Source organism: Ascaphus truei, chromosome 3 (assembly GCF_040206685.1).
Source record: "Ascaphus truei isolate aAscTru1 chromosome 3, aAscTru1.hap1, whole genome shotgun sequence".
Taxonomy (NCBI): Eukaryota; Metazoa; Chordata; class Amphibia; order Anura; family Ascaphidae; genus Ascaphus; species Ascaphus truei.
Window position 1 is genome coordinate 224466116 of NC_134485.1, and position 17373 is coordinate 224483488.

At 48.3% G+C, this 17373-nt stretch overlaps 1 protein-coding gene across 5 annotated transcripts in view; it reads right to left on the reverse strand.

Moving 5' to 3' along the window:
* PRPS2 (phosphoribosyl pyrophosphate synthetase 2) overlaps window positions 1–17373 on the reverse strand; it is a 66127-nt gene that overhangs the window by 10157 nt on the left and 38597 nt on the right. For all 5 annotated transcript variants that reach the window (XM_075590223.1, XM_075590224.1, XM_075590227.1 and 2 more), the window contains exon 2: window positions 17071–17254. In XM_075590223.1, the coding sequence (XP_075446338.1) occupies window positions 17071–17254 (184 nt within the window). The remainder of the gene's footprint in view (window positions 1–17070; window positions 17255–17373) is intronic.

Consider the following 17373-nt stretch of genomic DNA (forward strand, 5'->3'; position numbering starts at 1 on the left):
GGCCACCAGTGTGTCTTACAGGAGAAGTTCATTTTAGGATTCAAGTGTAGTTTACACAGTGACCTATTTAAAAGGTTCAACGCAGCTGACGGAGGTGGCAAAATACTGATATGATAGAAATAATGTAATAAAAAAATTCCGATAAGTAGATATTGAATATGTTTATTTTTGGGATATTAATATCAGTCAGCCTTTGAAGTCTGACAGTTTAGTGACACCGTTTAAGACAGGTATCAAAAAGGCCGAGCAGCCAATGTAACTGGGATCTCGGCCCCTTTTAACCCTCCTACCTCAAATAGATCCTTTACAGTGTGTTTGCCCCCTTCCTTGTATTCCCATCATTGCTCATAGCTCACATGTTCATGAATATGGGACAGCAAAGGGGTTTTATTCTAAAATGCAACCAATTTAAAGTCAGTTTCAGTTTGTCATTACTGTTGAAACAGAATTTCTTCCTAATTTATTTTGAACTTATTCTGAAAAAAGTTTTTTTAATTCATTCAACTCGCTAATGTCCGTCTTTTTTCCTACAGAACAAATTGTTACCATTATCATAACATTCTAATAATGAATATTGACCAACGCCGCTCACTGATACCAATTAAAATAAAAAAAATTGGATTTCTTAGGCAGCGCTTTTAGTGCCCGGGACGGCGACATCGCTTGAAAACAAAACAATTGACTCCGTCGCCAGCGCTTATAGAAAGAGCGACATCGCGTCTGGAAAATTGGTAGCCGGGTCTATCTGATTTTTTTTAGAGACCGTCTCTAAACCAATCAAATTGCGCGGCCCGCCCCCTTTAGTAACGTCACTGGTGACCGTCGGTATTTTTTTTTACAACGTTCGCGGGTGGCGACGTCATTGGTCGCGTCGCCAGCACTATAAGCGTGGCCTTAAGATTGTGCAGCGATTAAGTCACTAAAATCATTTGCCACTGACCAGAGCAACAAAAATGACCTTTCACCCTGTCTCACACTGATAACAGATATTGCACAACAATGTCAACAAGAAATAGCTATGTTTGGTGCCTGTCATACATGGTTTCTTTTTTAGAACTAAACATACACATGCATATCCCCCCCCCCCCGATAAAAAATCTATATATATATATATTATTTTTTTTTTAAAGCAGATTTCAACAGGTCAGGGTGCAAATACGCTGTAAGCCAGAAATTACTGACTAACATTCTATATATTGGATATCTGATGTTACATGGGGCATATTTGGCATACATTTATTCCATTCATTTGCATGCAAACTGAAAATAAATAAACTGATTTTTTTTTTACATTTAATTCTTGCCTTTTAAAAAACCATGATACATATGAATGCATAAATACACACTGTTCCAAAAATAGGTTTAGAAAATCATAATTGTGATCATTCTCAAACCGCTTTATTTCTCATCCCTAAATAGCTGCAACTTTTTGATGTACCTCAATTACTATGTACCTCAGGCCTGGTGTTGCATAGAAAGAAAAAAGGAGGAACATCGCAGTAACATTTAATACATTATAGTGGGTTTCGACAAGCATATTTTGATGTACTTAATCCCTATTTTGAGAGGGAATTTTTACGATGATATATTTTAATGCAGAATTACATGTTAGTATGAAATGGTGCGGAGTTTTGTGCATTTTCTCCATTTTATTATGGTTGCATGGAGGACCTGTAGATCCTATTGAGTGAAGCTGTATAGAAAGAAAGAAAGAAAGAAAGAAAGAAAGAAAGAAAGAAAGAAAGAAAGAAAAAGAGAGAGAAAGAGAGAATGAGAGAGAGAAAAACCAGAGAGAAACAGAGAGAGAGATAAACAGAATGAGAGAGAAAAACAGAGAAAGAGAGAGAAAATGAGAGATCGAGAGAGAAAGAGAGAGAGAGAGAAAAAGACAAAAAGGGAGAAAGAGAGAGAATAGACATTCTGCAAAGTAGACATTTAAAGCCATATTGTGGCATTTGCCTAGCTGATTACATTTTATCTACATTGCACATCTGTTAGTTAGAGCAATGTTCACTCCTGTAAAAAATACTTTGAAAGAATAACTAGTTATATATAGTTTCTTTAGATAGCACCAACCCTTTTGGCAACAATCTCATGTCTTAAAAGGTTTACAAGTCTACAAAATTTTTTTTTAAATAAGCTTGTGAACCTAAAAAATATTTAAAAAGTCCCCCCAAAAAATAAAAAATAAATATTAGTGCATGTAAATGTAACGTGCATTCCTAACAGAGTCTTACTGCAAGTATACTATCTAGTTAGTTAATTAGCTTTACATTTCACATAGCATAGGTGGCTCAATCAGTCCCTGCTTCAGCACAGGTGGCTCAGAAGCACAGGGCTTCAACTGAGCCTCTGATTCAGCCAGTGGTGCTAAACCTGGGATATCCTGAAAACCTGACCTGTTGGTTGGGGGTGGTGCGGACTGGAGCTAGATTATGTAAAACAATTGTGTACAAAATATTGTATTCATATTAACCATCCATTAAAATAAAATATAATATTCAAAATAAAACCATGTTGCAAAGCAGTGTTGTTCTCTGGAAGGCTTGCCACCTAGCAACAGCTGCTGAGAGCAGACAGAACAACTGCAGCTTATTGCGGGCATGCTAACAATCACGTGACCAGGAGCATGGGTGAACAGGCAAATAACGCAGCAAGGAATTCTGGGAAGTGACATGCAAATTTGCAGTGTTACCTTTTGTTTCTTATCCATTGTAACATGCATCCCTATTCCGTAAGCTTACACCTTCCGTATTACAGTTTCAGCACAGACTTGTTTATACAGACAAGGCTTGTTTGAACTATTCCAAAAGATTTACCCAATCCCGCAAGTGTTTAGCTATTTGTTTAACCAACGAGGATTCCACACACTGCACCCGCTTTATTCCACTGTAAAAGGGTATCTGAAAAGGTGCGCCGATCCTTTGGGGGAAAAAAAATGAGTAATGTCCTTATGTCTAGGGTCAGTCTATTTGGGAAGAATTCTAAAATATTTATATCATAATATATTGCGAAACATAATTCAACCAGGGGTCCAAAGACCCCCTTCTAGGGGTATTTGACCTGCTCATTAAAAAGAGGACAAGATGGACCATAGAGCACACACTGGGATCCCGGATGTTCAAGCCGTCTGAAATTTTTAGGCCTAAATGTAAAAGGGGCACACTTTTATTAACAAGGTAAAAGTACTACTAGAAAAAAAAAAAAAATTATATATCTATTCTGAAAGTACATGTCCCAAGGAATGTAAGCATGGGTAGCATGATTTTTTTTCCCCTACAAAAAGCTCTGGGCGTGAATCTGTTAAACACAATATAAAATGACAAAAATATCAAGACCACAAACTTTATTGAACACAATTTTGGCAAGAGGCGCCCCAAATCTAAGAATGCATAAGGCCACGCTTATAGTGCTGGCGACGCGACCGATGACATCATCCGTCGCCGTCAGCGAAACTTATTTGTTTTTGAGCGTCTGTCACCAGCGACGTCACAAAAGGGGGCGGGCCGCGGTCTCTGATTGGTTTAGAGACAGTCACATGTGGCGACAGTCTCTAAAAAAAAAATCAAACGGACCCGGCTTCAAAATTTTGGGTCGCGACGTCACGCTTACTATAAGCGCTTGCGACAGAGTCATTGTATTTGATTTGGAGCGACGTCGCGTTGCCGTCGCAAGGCACTATAAGCGCAGCCTAAGGCCGCGTGTATAGTGCCGGGCGACCACATGAGACGACAGCCCCTGAAAGGAGAAAATTTAAAACAACTTACCGTAATTTTCTTTTCCTGGAACCATGGTAGTGGACACCTTTGGGTTAATCCCTTCTCACTCTAGGTAGGACAGGAAATAGACTTTTGCAGGTAGGCCATATAAGGCCCCTCCCTCTACCTGCACCTTAGTCTTATGATTTTTCCATAGCTGAAAAATATAACTGATAGTTACCCTCCCTATGAATGTTTAATACCTATGTGCCCACTGCCATGGTTCCAGGAAAAGAAAATTACGGTAAGTTGTTTTAAATTTTCTTCTTTCCTGATCACCCTGGCAGTGAGCACCTTTGGGACATACCCAGGCAGTGACAATTTTAGGGAGGGATACATAAGAAATAAATACCACCAGTTAATGCCTTTATCAGTTTGATCTTTATTAATACACTTTACACTTTATTTCACTACAGATTGTAAAACTCTACACGCCCAAAGCTTGCGTCAGCTGAGGATTGTACGTCTAGTCTGTAGTATTTCAAAAACGTATTGAATGAGGACCAGACTGCTGCTTTGCATATCTGTCCTGGTGTAGCTTGGGCTTTAAATGCCCATGATGTGGACATGGCCCTTGTAGAATGAGCTTTAATGTTCAAAGGTTTATCTTGTCCTTTGCTTTCATAAGCTCTTTTAATACAAGACACTATCCACTGGGAAATTGTTGTCTTTGATGCTGCTTGACCTTTCTTTGGTCCCTCTGGTATGATGAATAGTCTGTCTGACTTTCTGATATCTCGCATCCTTTCCATGTACACTTTTAGGCATCTCACCACATCTAATTTGTGTAGTCTTTCTTCTTTCTTGTTCTTTGGATCTGGACAGAATGACGGAATCACGATTTCCTGATTCATATGGAAATGTGATACAACCTTTGACAGGAATTGATGCACTGGTCTGAGAACTGCCTTGTCCTGATGTATGACTAGGAATGGTTCCTTGGCTGATAGTGCCTGTAGTTCTCCCACTCTCTTTGCTGAGATGATTGCGATCAAAAACGCCATCTTCCATGATAACCATCGTAAACCTATCTCCTGTGCAGGTTAAAACGGAGATGCCGTTAATACATCCAATACTAGACACAAGTCCCATGTTGGTACTCTGTTTTTGATTTGAGGTCTTAATCTTTTAACTGCCTGCAAGAACCTGATGATTAATCTTTCCATTGCCAGATTTCTTTCCAATAAGGCTGATAGTGCAGATACCTGTACTTTCAATGAGCTAAGACTGAGACCTTTCTCAAATCCCTTTTGTAGGAACTCTACTATTGACACAATTCTAGGTGAAAGGAAATTTTGTTTTTCTTTTTCACACCAATCGCGAAAGCAAAGCCAGATTCTATGGTATACTTTTGATGTGGATCCTTTTTTTGCGTGTAAAAGGGTCTGGATTGTTTTGTCTGAACAACCCTTCAGTCTCAATGTTTCCCGCTCAATCGCCATGCCATCAAGGCCCATTGTTTGGCGTTCGGATGACATATTGGCCCCTGTCGCATCAGTCCTTTGCGATCTGGTATGTGCCATGGTGTATCTACTGCCATATTTACCAAGTGTGTGAACCAAAGCCTTCTTGGTCAGTATGGTGCTACAAATATCACCCCTGCTTCGTCTTCCCTGATTTTCCTGATTGCTTTCGGAATTAGGGGAATTGGAGGGAACAGGTATGCCAACTTGAAGTCCCATTTGAAACTGAGAGCATCTGTACTTTTTGCGCTTGGATGAAACTGTCTTGTACAGTAGTTCTTTACCTTGCGGTTCTGATGTGTCGCCATGAGATCTATGTCTGGCTGACCCCATCGCTCTAGTTCTTGAAACACCTGCGGGTCTAATGCCCATTCTCCTGGGTGTATAATGTTGCGACTTAGAAAGTCTGCTGTGACATTTTCCAGTCCTGGGATATGTATGGCTGTAATTTCCGATAAGTGGCGCTCTGCCCAAAAAAAGAGGATTTCTGCTGTGAGGTTCATCAGCTTTCTGCTCCTGGTTCCTCTTTGTTTGGCTATATACTTGACAACTGACCTGTTGTCTGATTCTATCTTTATATTGCCACCATTTATTTGGTCTTGGAAAGCTTCTAGGGCCCTTTGTACTGCTTTTAGTTCCAGCAGATTTGATGGAAGATGCTTTTCCTGGTTTGTCCAGGTTCCTTGCACCAATGTTTCTCCCATTTGGGCACCCCAACCTGCGTTGCTCACATCCGTTGTAATTCTTTCCCACTGTACTGGGTGTAGTGTTTGTCCTTTTCCCAGGTTTCGGGTATCTTCCCACCACTTTAGTTCCTGTTTTGTGTGTGGGTGTAACAAGATTCTTTGTCTTGTGTTTTTGTGATTCCCGTTCCATTGTTGTAAAAAATTGTTTTGTAATGGTCTCATATGTAGCGCTGCCCATTTTGTGACGCTTAATGTTAAAGCGAATTTTCCTAGAAGCTTCATGCATTCTTCTACTGAAGTTCTGGTTGCTTTCCTGAGCTTCTTTCTTTGCATAGCTATGTCTTGCCTCTTTGTGTCTGGCAGTCTCACTTCTCCTTTTGCCGTATCGAATTCTACCCCCAAAAATCTTAATAGTTGAGTGGGTATGAGATGACTCTTGTCTCTGTATATTAACCAACCGTGCTGTCCCAGGAAGGTTATGACCATCTTCTGGTCTTGTTGTAGTTTCTCCAGACTTTTTGATTTTACCAGGATGTCGTCCGGTATGGGTATATTTCTACCCCTCTCTCATTTCTGCCACTAAAGAGGCTAGAATTTCTGTAAACGTACTTGGGGAAGTTGCCAGACCAAATGGCAGTGCTGTGTACTGATAATGATCTTGGTTCACTGCAAACCTTAGAAATCTTTGGTGTCTCTTTGCTATGGGCAGTCTCCAGGTTGTACTTCTTGAATAATCAGGCTCAACGACACCATCTTGAATTTTCTTATTTTCAAGAATGAATTAACTTTTCTTAGGTCTAGGATTGCTCTGTAATCCCCTGAAGGTTTCTTTACTAGAAATATTCTGGAATAAATTCCACTTCCTCTGTCTTCCTGAGGTACCTTCTTTATTACTTCCACTTGTAATAACTTCTTTAAAGCCGAATTCATTTGCCTTCTTTTTTCCTTGGACTGTACCCATGTTATTAGGCCCATATTTCTTCTTGGCATTTCTTTGAACTCTATACTGTACCCCTGACGAATGGTTTCCAATACCCAATTGTCCTGTATTGTTTGGGCCCATGTTGCAGAAAACTGCTTCAGTTGCCCTCCTACTGGCAACTGCTGGGCCCTTTGACCTTCATGTGAACTTGTTGTTGGCAAATGATCCTCTTCCTCGGCGCCTCGAAAAAGACGGTTCTGGCCACCCCTCCATGTTGTTTGTCTTGGAAACGACCTACCAGGTCTATATGTCTTTTCTTCCTTATACTGATTTCTATTAGACTGTTGGAACCTGAATCTTCTGGTCCTGTTTTCCTGGGGCAAAAAAGTGCTCTTACCTCCTGATGCTTTTGTTATTATGGCATCCAGTTTGTTGCCGAAGAGGAATTCACCTTCAAACTGTAATCCGCATAAGCTATTCTTTGACGCTATGTCAGCCATCCACTGAGCCATAAAGCCCTTCTTGCTGATACCGCTAGTACCATAGATTTAGCTGCTAATTTTACCGCATCCAAAGAGGCTTCTGCTATGTAGTCTGTTGCCCACTTTACTTTGGAGAGTGCCTTAAGAATAGCACTTCTTTTTACGCCCTTGTCTATTGCCTCTTCTATGATGGCAATCCAAACTCGCATAGCCCTTCTGCTGATGTTGTAGCTATGGCTGGTTTGTAGGATGTTCCTGCTGTAACGTATGCTTTTTTCAATACGTAATCCATTTTCCTATCCATAGTGTCCTTTAATGACGCAGCCTCCTCAATTGGGATAGTGGTCTTTTTTACTATTCTGGATATAGCAGTATCCACCTTTGGGCTAACATCCCAATATTTTACCTCCTCTTGTGGGAATGGATACATCTTCCCAAATCTTTTAAGCGTAAATACTTTGGCGTCTGGTCGCGTCAACTCTGCTTGAATGAGGTCTTTAATTACCTGATGAATAGGAAAAACTCTACTATTTCTTTGTCTTGACCCAAAGAGTTTATCTTTCTTGTGGTTTAACGCCTCAGTAACTTCTAATTCCAATGCCTGCCTCATGGCCTTGATAAGTGGATCCACCATTTCTACATCAAATTCAGATTCCTCTTCCTGAATATCCTGATCTGATGAATCCATTTCACCCTCTGATACTTCAAAACATTCCGTGTCAGAATCATCTGAAGAAAAACATTTCCCCTTATCCAGACTAGTTTGGGATCTAGATCTTTTTTGCGCAGGGTTAACTGCTTGCTGAACTGCTGCATTAACACTCTGTTTTCTTCATCAATACAAGAAAAGTGCTCATTTGTTCGTTGGAATCCCCTGCAGCTGCCTTAAGACAATCTTCACACCATTTCTTCCCTATTAGGGCTGGTTTCTCGCAAGCTGCACACCATTTAGTTTTCTAAGCCACCTTCCTTTTATGTTGCAGGGATTCCCCGTACCCTTTGAAGATTCTGCTTCTGGGAGGGTAACCACCGAACTATTTTAATAAAACAAAATAAATACTAAACATACACCCTAATGTATATAGCTCCACTGTCTTTCCCATGTAGAACTAAAACTAAGGACTCACCTAGTGTTGGGAACTGAACTTGTAGGGGTCTCCATTTTCAAATCCATTTCCAGCACTTGGCTTCTCCCTGCTGAGCATTCCATGCTGCCGACATGTATCCTAGTCAGTGTGCGGTGGTGTATCCTAGTCAGTGTGCGGTGGCGGTGTATCCTAGTCAGTGTGCGGTGGTGTATCCTAGTCAGTGTGCGGTGGCGGTGTATCCTAGTCAGTGTGCGGTGGCGGTGTATCCTAGTCAGTGTGCGGTGGTGTATCCTAGTCAGTGTGCGGCGGTGTATCCTAGTCAGTGTGCGGCGGTGTATCCTAGTCAGTGTGCGGTGGTGGTGTATCCTAGTCAGTGTGCGGTGGTGTATCCTAGTCAGTGTGCGGTGGTGGTGTATCCTAGTCAGTGTGCGGTGGTGTATCCTAGTCAGTGTGCGGTGGCGTATCCTAGTCAGTGTGCGGTGGCGTATCCTAGTCAGTGTGCGGTGGTGGTGTATCCTAGTCAGTGTGCGGTGGTGGTGTATCCTAGTCAGTGTGCGGTGGTGTATCCAAGTCAGTGTGCGGTGGTGTATCCAAGTCAGTGTGCGGTGGTGTATCCAAGTCAGTGTGCGGTGGTGTATCCAAGTCAGTGTGCGGTGGTGTATCCAAGTCAGTGTGCGGTGGTGTGTCCAAGTCAGTGTGCGGTGGTGTATCCAAGTCAGTGTGCGGTGGTGTATCCAAGTCAGTGTGCGGTGTTGTATCCAAGTCAGTGTGCGGTGGTGTATCCTAGTCAGTGTGCGGTGGTGTATCCAAGTCAGTGTGCGGTGGTGTATCCAAGTCAGTGTGCGGTGGTGTATCCAAGTCAGTGTGCGGTGGTGTATCCTAGTCAGTGTGCGGTGGTGGTGTATCCTAGTCAGTGTGCGGTGGTGGTGTATCCTAGTCAGTGTGCGGTGGTGTATCCTAGTCAGTGTGCGGTGGTGTATCCTAGTCAGTGTGCGGTGGTGTATCCTAGTCAGTGTGCGGTGGTGTATCCTAGTCAGTGTGCGGTGGTGTATCCTAGTCAGTGTGCGGTGGTGTATCCTAGTCAGTGTGCGGTGGTGTATCCTAGTCAGTGTGCGGTGGTGTATCCTAGTCAGTGTGCGGTGGTGTATCCTAGTCAGTGTGCGGTGGCGTATCCTAGTCAGTGTGCGGTGGCGGTGTATCCTAGCAGACTATACAACATATCAAAGTTCAGTCTTAAATTGCTGTTGGTCCAATGTGCCTATGTGGTCATTAGCCCTCACAATCTAATTAGTATAAAAAAAAATAAAGGAATCATTTATATTTAATGCCAAACTTTGTCTGGTTGAGCTATGTTATACACCGTAACAAAGATTTGTCTACTTTTAGAAAATATTACATTTCATACATTTTATTTTTCCATGTAAAAAGTAAAACAGTTGGTGAGTGCCAAAGTAGCATTAGACAGATTTACATGCAACACTATTTTCTCAATGTAATTACAGCGACTAAGCAGAAATACACCCAGACAACATATTCTCTGAAAGTAGACAATTAAAGGAATCCTGGGATGGGTCACTTTAAATGGTCATATAAAAAGGGTGACTATGTTGATTGTCCCTTTCTAGAACCAAAAAAAAAAAAATGAAAATTGTGATATGCTTTTACGCTAGGGTGGGGTGCATTCTGATGCCCTCTGCCATGCACTGTTTTAACCTCACAAATATGGGGCTAACGATAATTGACAGAATACCAAGTCAGTTAAGGCTGACTTCATATTTGTAAGCATGTGCATGTAGGGTCTCGTGAAATGGAAGTGTTTTGCAATTCAGTGTATGTGCCAATGTATGTGGAACAAGTGTTTTGTAGTTTATTTTCAGAAGACACCTAAATGTCAAAATGTAGAAGCATGATGGACAGGGCCTCTGACCTCTATCAACGGTGCTCATACACTCAGGAATAAATTGGTGTCCTGTTTAAATTTGTATTTTATTTTCCATAGAAATAACTCTAATTACCTTTAGCAATCCCAAGTTTTTGAATGCTCACCGGCACTTCTAGGAAATGCAGAGGAGATGATGTAGCCAGGAAAGTCGGGCTAAAAGCATCACCGGCTGCAGCAGGGCATGGAAAGGACACTTATAAATGTCCTAAAAAAGGTAGTGATGGGGTTAAAGCCTAAAGTAGCACCGCTTGCTGCGGAAGACTGCAATGGTTTCTAATTTGTGCCATTTACTTTCGGCGTCATCGAAAACAGGCTGCGAGTGTTCCTGACGCACGGGTGTTCACTTGAAAGGAGATGCAGTTAATTTTTAACTCTGCTGCTTTTTAGGCTGGGCCACTTACTGCAAAATTAGCAAACAAGACACTTGTGTGAGGTGCTCAGGTCAGCGCTATCTGCAATAGACACTCATTTAGCCTCTGAACACCTGACTGGGAGGTAGATAAATTGATACTAGTTGATAACACGGACATAATGCCCCTGTCACATTTGCTTCATTAGAACGTATTTCTAGGATGCACGGCCATAAAATTACTGACGGCAATTGTGTTGTGAATGGCAACAAAAATCCACACAAATGTAGCAGACGTTGACATATTCCAGATGTATTCCCTATTTTAAAGTCAATACACACCTGTTTGTTTGCAAACATGGAAAATTAAACAAAACAAAAAAAAAAAGCTACAAAAATATTTTTTGTTAGCTGTGTTAACCTATCACTGACAGAGGGGTCAGCAACAAAATGCACAGTAACAAATTGCAGGCCTCCCTGGCAGCGAAAGGATCTGAGAGGCTAATAAAGACTGCAGTTGGGAGGGGAATTGTATAGAACTAGCTGAGAGACCCGGCGTTGCCCGGGATATAAATGCGTAATAGGTAGTATTATTTATAACTCGTGGAACAATAGGTGAGTATTTGTTGTAAAGGTTTCGGGGGGGGGGGGGGGGAGAAAGGGGAGTGGGGGGGGAGAAAGGGGAGCGGGGGGGGGAGAAAGGGGAGCGGGGGGGGGACAAAGGGGAGCGGGGGGGGGACAAAGGGGAGCGGGGGGGGGAGAAAGGGGAGCAGGGGGGGGGAGGGGGGGAGAAAGGGGAGCGGGGGGGGGAGAAAGGGGAGCGGGGGGGGGAGAAAGGGGAGCGGGGGGGGGAGAAAGGGGAGCGGGGGGGGGAGAAAGGGGAGCGGGGGGGGAGAAAGGGGAGCGGGGGGGAGAAAGGGGAGCGGGGGGGGGAGAAAGGGGAGCGGGGGGGGGGAGAAAGGGGAGCGGGGGGGGGGAGAAAGGGGAGCGGGGGGGGAGAAAGGGGAGCGGGGGGGGGAGAAAGGGGAGCGGGGGGGGAGAAAGGGGAGCGGGGGGGGAGAAAGGGGAGCGGGGGGGAGAAAGGGGAGCGGGGGGGAGAAAGGGGAGCGGGGGGGAGAAAGGGGAGCGGGGGGGAGAAAGGGGAGCGGAGGGGGAGAAAGGGGAGCGGGGGGGAGAAAGGGGAGCGGGGGGGAGAAAGGGGAGCGGGGGGGGAGAAAGGGGAGCGGGGGGGAGAAAGGGGAGCGGGGGGGGAGAAAGGGGAGCGGGGGGGGAGAAAGGGGAGCGGGGGGGGGGGGGGAAAGGGGAGTGGGGGGGTGGAGAGCAGTGGGCATATGTATTGTCATAATTTATGTATGGGCATTTCCCCCCCCTCCTCCGTGCGTCCGTCCCCCTGCTGGTTCGGCTGGTGGCCCCCCCCGTTCCCCGTGACTCCCCCCCCGTTCCCCGTGACTCCCTCCCCCCCCGTTCCCTGTGACACGCGCTCCCCCCCCCCCCCCCCGGCGCCCGCTTGGTCCCCCGATGTGCCGTCCTGCTGAGTGAGGCGTGCAGGCGGCTGCAGGAAGCGCCCTGTGTGGGCCTAAGACTCGCGCTGCCCCCCCCCCCCCCCCCCCGGCGCCCGCTCGATGTGGCGTCCGGCTCAGCGGCGGTAGGAAGCAAGCGCCCTGTGTGGGCCTGAGACTCGCGCTTCCCCCCCCCCCCCCCGGCGCCCGCTCGATGTGGCGTCTGGCTGAGCGGCGGTAGGAAGCGCCCTGTGTGTGTGGGCCTGAGGCTGAGGCAGGACGCGCAGTGGGCCTGAGGCTGAGGCGGCATGCGCAGTGGGCCTGAGGCTGAGGCGGGACGCGCAGTGGGCCTGAGGCTGAGGCGGGACGCACAGTGACTTACCTGAGCGGGTGGTAGCGCCGGGGAGGTAAGGGAGCGGCTGGGGTAGGAGGGCCGCGCTTCCCGTCCGGAGCCAGTGCAGGACGGCGCACGTGAGGGGGGGGGGGGAGGGGGGCGGACAGAGGGTGTGTGTGTGTGTATAGAGCTGCTGTGTTGTGTGTGTGTGTGTGTGTGTGTGTGTGTGTATAGAGCTGCTGTGTTGTGTGTGTGTGTGTATAGAGCTGCTGTGTTGTGTGTGTGTGTGTGTGTATAGAGCTGCTGTGTTGTGTGTGTGTGTGTGTGTGTGTGTGTGTGTGTGTGTGTGTGTGTGTGTGTGTGTGTGTGGGCCGTCACTCCGCCTCAGGCCAATGAGAGGTGTGCGGGGGCGGGCGACCCAAGGGACCAATGAGATTTCCCCTAGGGACACCGGACATCCAGGCAGGCAAACATACAGTGCTTTCACGAATTATATAGAACTAGCTGAGAGCCCCGGCGTTGCCCGGGATGTTTGTGGTGTGGGTGTGGCATTTGGGTGGGGAGTGGTCCACGCGGCCCATGTGCGGTGGTAGTGCTGCTGTGGCTGTACTGATGGTGATTGTATTGGTGTGCTGATTTGGGAGGGTTTGGTGCTGATGTGGGGGTGCGGATGTGGGTGTGCGGATGTGGGTGTGCCGATGGGGGAGGTGCAAAGGTGGCGATGTGTGGGTGCTGATGGTGTTGATGGGGGCTGGGAATGGTGGGGAGGCGAGAATGCCAGTGTGCTGGGGGGGCATACCGGTGTGCTGATGTGGTGGTGCTGGGGTGTGTGTGTGTATACATGTTTGTGTGTATACATTGTATGTGTGTGTGTGTATACATTGTATGTGTGTGTGTGTATACATGTGTGTGTGTGTATGTGTACGTGTGTGTGTATACACGTGTGTGTGTGTATACACGTATGTGTGTGTATACACATGTGTGTGTGTATACACGTGTGTGTGTGTATACACGTGTGTGTGTGTGTGTATACACGTGTGTGTATACACGTGTGTGTACAGGAGGGGGGAAGGAGGGGGGTGGGGGGGAAGGGGAGGTGGTGGGAAGGGGAGGGGGTGGGGGGGAGGTGGTGGGAAGGGGGGGGAGGTGGTGGGGAGTTGGGAAGGGGGGTGGGGGAGGTGGGAAGGGGGGTGGAGGTGGTGGGAGGTTGTAAGGGGGGAGTGAAGGGAAGGTGAAGGGGGGGTGGGGGTGGAGGGGAGGTGAAGGGTGGGGGTGGAGGGGAGGTGAAGGGGGGGGGGGTGGAGGGGAGGTGAAGGGGGGGGGGGTGGAGGGGAGGTGAAGGGGGGGTGGAGGGGAGGTGAAGGGGGGTGGAGGGGAGGTGAAGGGGGGGGTGGAGGGGAGGTGAAGGGGGGGTGGAGGGGAGGTGAAGGGGGGGTGGAGGGGAGGTGAAGGGGGGGTGGAGGTGAGGGGGGGGGGATTGGAGGGGAGGTGAGGGGGGGTGGAGGGGAGGTGAAGGGGGGGGTGGAGGGGAGGTGAAGGGGGGGGTGGAGGGGAGGTGAAGGGGGGGGGGGGGGTGAAGGGGAGGTGGGGGGTGAAGGGGAGGTGGGGGGTGAAGGGGAGGTGGGGGGTGAAGGGGAGGTGGGTGAAGGGGGGTGGAGGTGAAGGGGGGGTGGAGGGGGGGTGGAGGGAGGTGGAAGGGAAGGGAAGTGGAGTGAGGGGAGGTGAGGGGTGGGTGAGGGGAGGTGAAGGGGGGTGAGGGGAGGTGAAGGGGGGTGAGGGGAGGTGAAGGCCGCTCCCTCACCCGTCCGGCCGCTCACTCACCCGTCCGGCAGCTCCCTCACCCGTCCGGCCGCTCCCACGTGGATCTGAGGCGGGAGGCAGCTTGTTGTGGCCGCTCCCCCGCTGTGTCCCGGGCGCTCGCTCGCTCCGCTGACTGTAGCGGCGCCGGGGGGGGGGGGTGGAGGGGAGGAGATTTGAAGGGGGGTGAGGGGTGGGCGAAGGCCGCTCACTCACCCGTCCGGCCGCTCCCACGTGGAACTGAGGCGGGAGGCAGCTTGTTGTGGCCGCTCCCCCGCTGTGTCCCGGGCACTCGCTCCTCCGCTCACTGTAGCGGCGCCGGGGGGGGGGGGGTGTTTGAAAGCGCGGGAGACACGGGGAGAGGAGGACGTGTGCGCGGGTGTGGAGGCTGATTTCGGGGAGGAAGAGGCGGAGGCGGGTATGTGAGCCCCCCCCCCCCCCCGGGTTATACAATGCTGCTAATGTACACCCCCCCCCCCCTACTGTGTGTGTGTGTGTGTGTGTGTGTCTGTGTGTGTCCCTGTGTGTGTGTTTGTGTCCCTGTGTGTGTGTTTGTGTCCCTGTATGTGTGTGTTTGTGTCCCTGTGTGTCCTTTGGGCCGTCACTCCGCCTCAGGCCAATGAGAGGTGTGCGGGGGCGGCCCAAGGGACCAATGAGATTTCCCCTAGGGACACCGGACATCCAGCAGGCAGGCAGGCTGGCATACAGTGCTTTCACTAATATAGTATAAGATAAAAAATGTAAAAAATTATTGGCAAGTGCATAAGGAATCATATTTAGCATTGCAAATATAAAATTATGTTTCTGCTTTGGGGCATTTCTACAACTCACAGAACAGTTAAGGTACTGGAATATTGCCACTTAAAGCAGCAACCTCCATTTAATTATTATGTTTTAACCTGACCCAATGCATCCCCTGTGATCTGCACCGTATCGACCTCCAGGTCCCTAAATATTTCTAGGTTTTTTTGTGCCAGCTTCAGACGAAACACCCCATCTACAAATAGGCCCGCAGGACCCCCAACAGAAAGCTGCGAGGCCCGCAGGACCCCCAACAGAAAGCTGCGAGGCCCGCAGGACCCCCAACAGAAAGCTGCGAGGCCCGCAGGACCCCCAACAGAAAGCTGCGAGGCCCTCAGGACCCCAAAAGAAAGCTGCGAGGCCCTCAGGACCCCCAACAGAAAGCTGCGAGGCCCGCAGGACCCCAACAGAAAGCTGCGAGGCCCGCAGGACCCCCAACAGAAAGCTGCGAGGCCCGCAGGACCCCCAACAGAAAGCTGCGAGGCCCGCAGGACCCCCAACAGAAAGCTGCGAGGCCCGCAGGACCCCCAACAGAAAGCTGCGAGGCCCTCAGGACCCCCAACAGAAAGCTGCGAGGCCCGCAGGACCCCCAACAGAAAGCTGCGAGGCCCGCAGGACCCCCAACAGAAAGCTGCGAGGCCCGCAGGACCCCCAACAGAAAGCTGCGAGGCCCTCAGGACCCCAAAAGAAAGCTGCGAGGCCCTCAGGACCCCTAACAGAAAGCTGTGAGGCCCTCAGGACCCCTAACAGAAAGCTGCGAGGCCCGCAGTACCCCCAACAGAAAGCTGCGAGGCCCGCAGGACCCCCAACAGAAAGCTGCGGGCCCGCAGGACCCCCAACAGAAAGCTGCGAGGCCCTCAGGACCCCTAACAGAAAGCTGCGAGGCCCTCAGGACCCCAACAGAAAGCTGCGTGGCCCTCAGGACCCCAAAAGAAAGCTGCGAGGCCCGCAGGACCCCCAACAGAAAGCTGCGTGGCCCTCAGGACCCCAAAAGAAAGCTGCGAGGCCCTCAGGACCCCAAAAGAAAGCTGCGAGGCCCTCAGGACCCCTAACAGAAAGCTGCGAGGCCCTCAGGACCCCTAACAGAAAGCTGTGAGGCCCTCAGGACCCCAAAAGAAAGCTGCGAGGCCCGCAGGACCCCCAACAGAAAGCTGCGAGGCCCGCAGGACCCCAACAGAAAGCTGCGAGGCCCTCAGGACCCCAAAAGAAAGCTGCGAGGCCCGCAGGACCCCAAAAGAAAGCTGCGAGACCCGCAGGACCCCAACAGAAAGCTGCGAGACCCGCAGGACCCCCAACAGAAAGCTGCAGGCCCTCAGGACCCCCAACAGAAAGCTGCGAGGCCCGCAGGACCCCAACAGAAAGCTGCGGGCCAGCCCCGGTTGCTATTTTCTATTCACCAGGCGAGTATTCTTGTCTACATGCAAACATCTTGGGAACTAAGGGGGGCTTTAAAAAGATTTCAAAGCAGTGCAGTGATATAGCTGCTGATAAAACAGCCATTGATTATTTTCTCATCAATCTAAAAATGATCAGAATGTGGATTTTCCTATAGGGGTTGTAGCTCAACGTGCAAAGCTTTTCTCATAGGATTCCACATTTTACCATCAGCCCGGTAAAGGAACGAGGTAGATCGCTTTGGTCAGGCTTTAGTTTTTTAATGTTACGATTTTATGTATTTTGGTGTTATGCCACTTAAGCTTGCATTATTAATGGAGCAGAGAAAGCTCAAGGACATCATTATCGAAATAAGATAGGCAAAAAACAAAGTTGATCTCAATTTTAGTTCCCATAAAACATTTTCAGGTATTGAATAAATGCAACTTTTACCAGACAGGTCACAATTAGTTGAATATTGATACAATATTATTTCCGTCAACATCTCAGTGTTGTGAATGGTTTAACAGCTACAAATGAATATTAAAAAGGCTAGGACACGGTATAGGTCTTACCTTGTCTTTTTTGTCTTGGCGGGCGTATGGAAAACATGGAATAACAGCAGTGACCCGGGATGAAGAAGCAATTTTGCAGGCGTTGATCATGATGAGGAGTTCCATCAGGTTATCATTGATTTCTCCACAGCCGCTTTGTACGATGTATACATCTTCCCCCCGCACACTCTCACCAATCTCTACACTACAAGAGCAAAATAAGAAGCATCATTTATTAAAAGTGTCTACTATCTTACCCACGCCATAATATGCAAGCGTTCCAAAAACACATCCCAGACATATAGCTGCCATGTTGATCTTCTA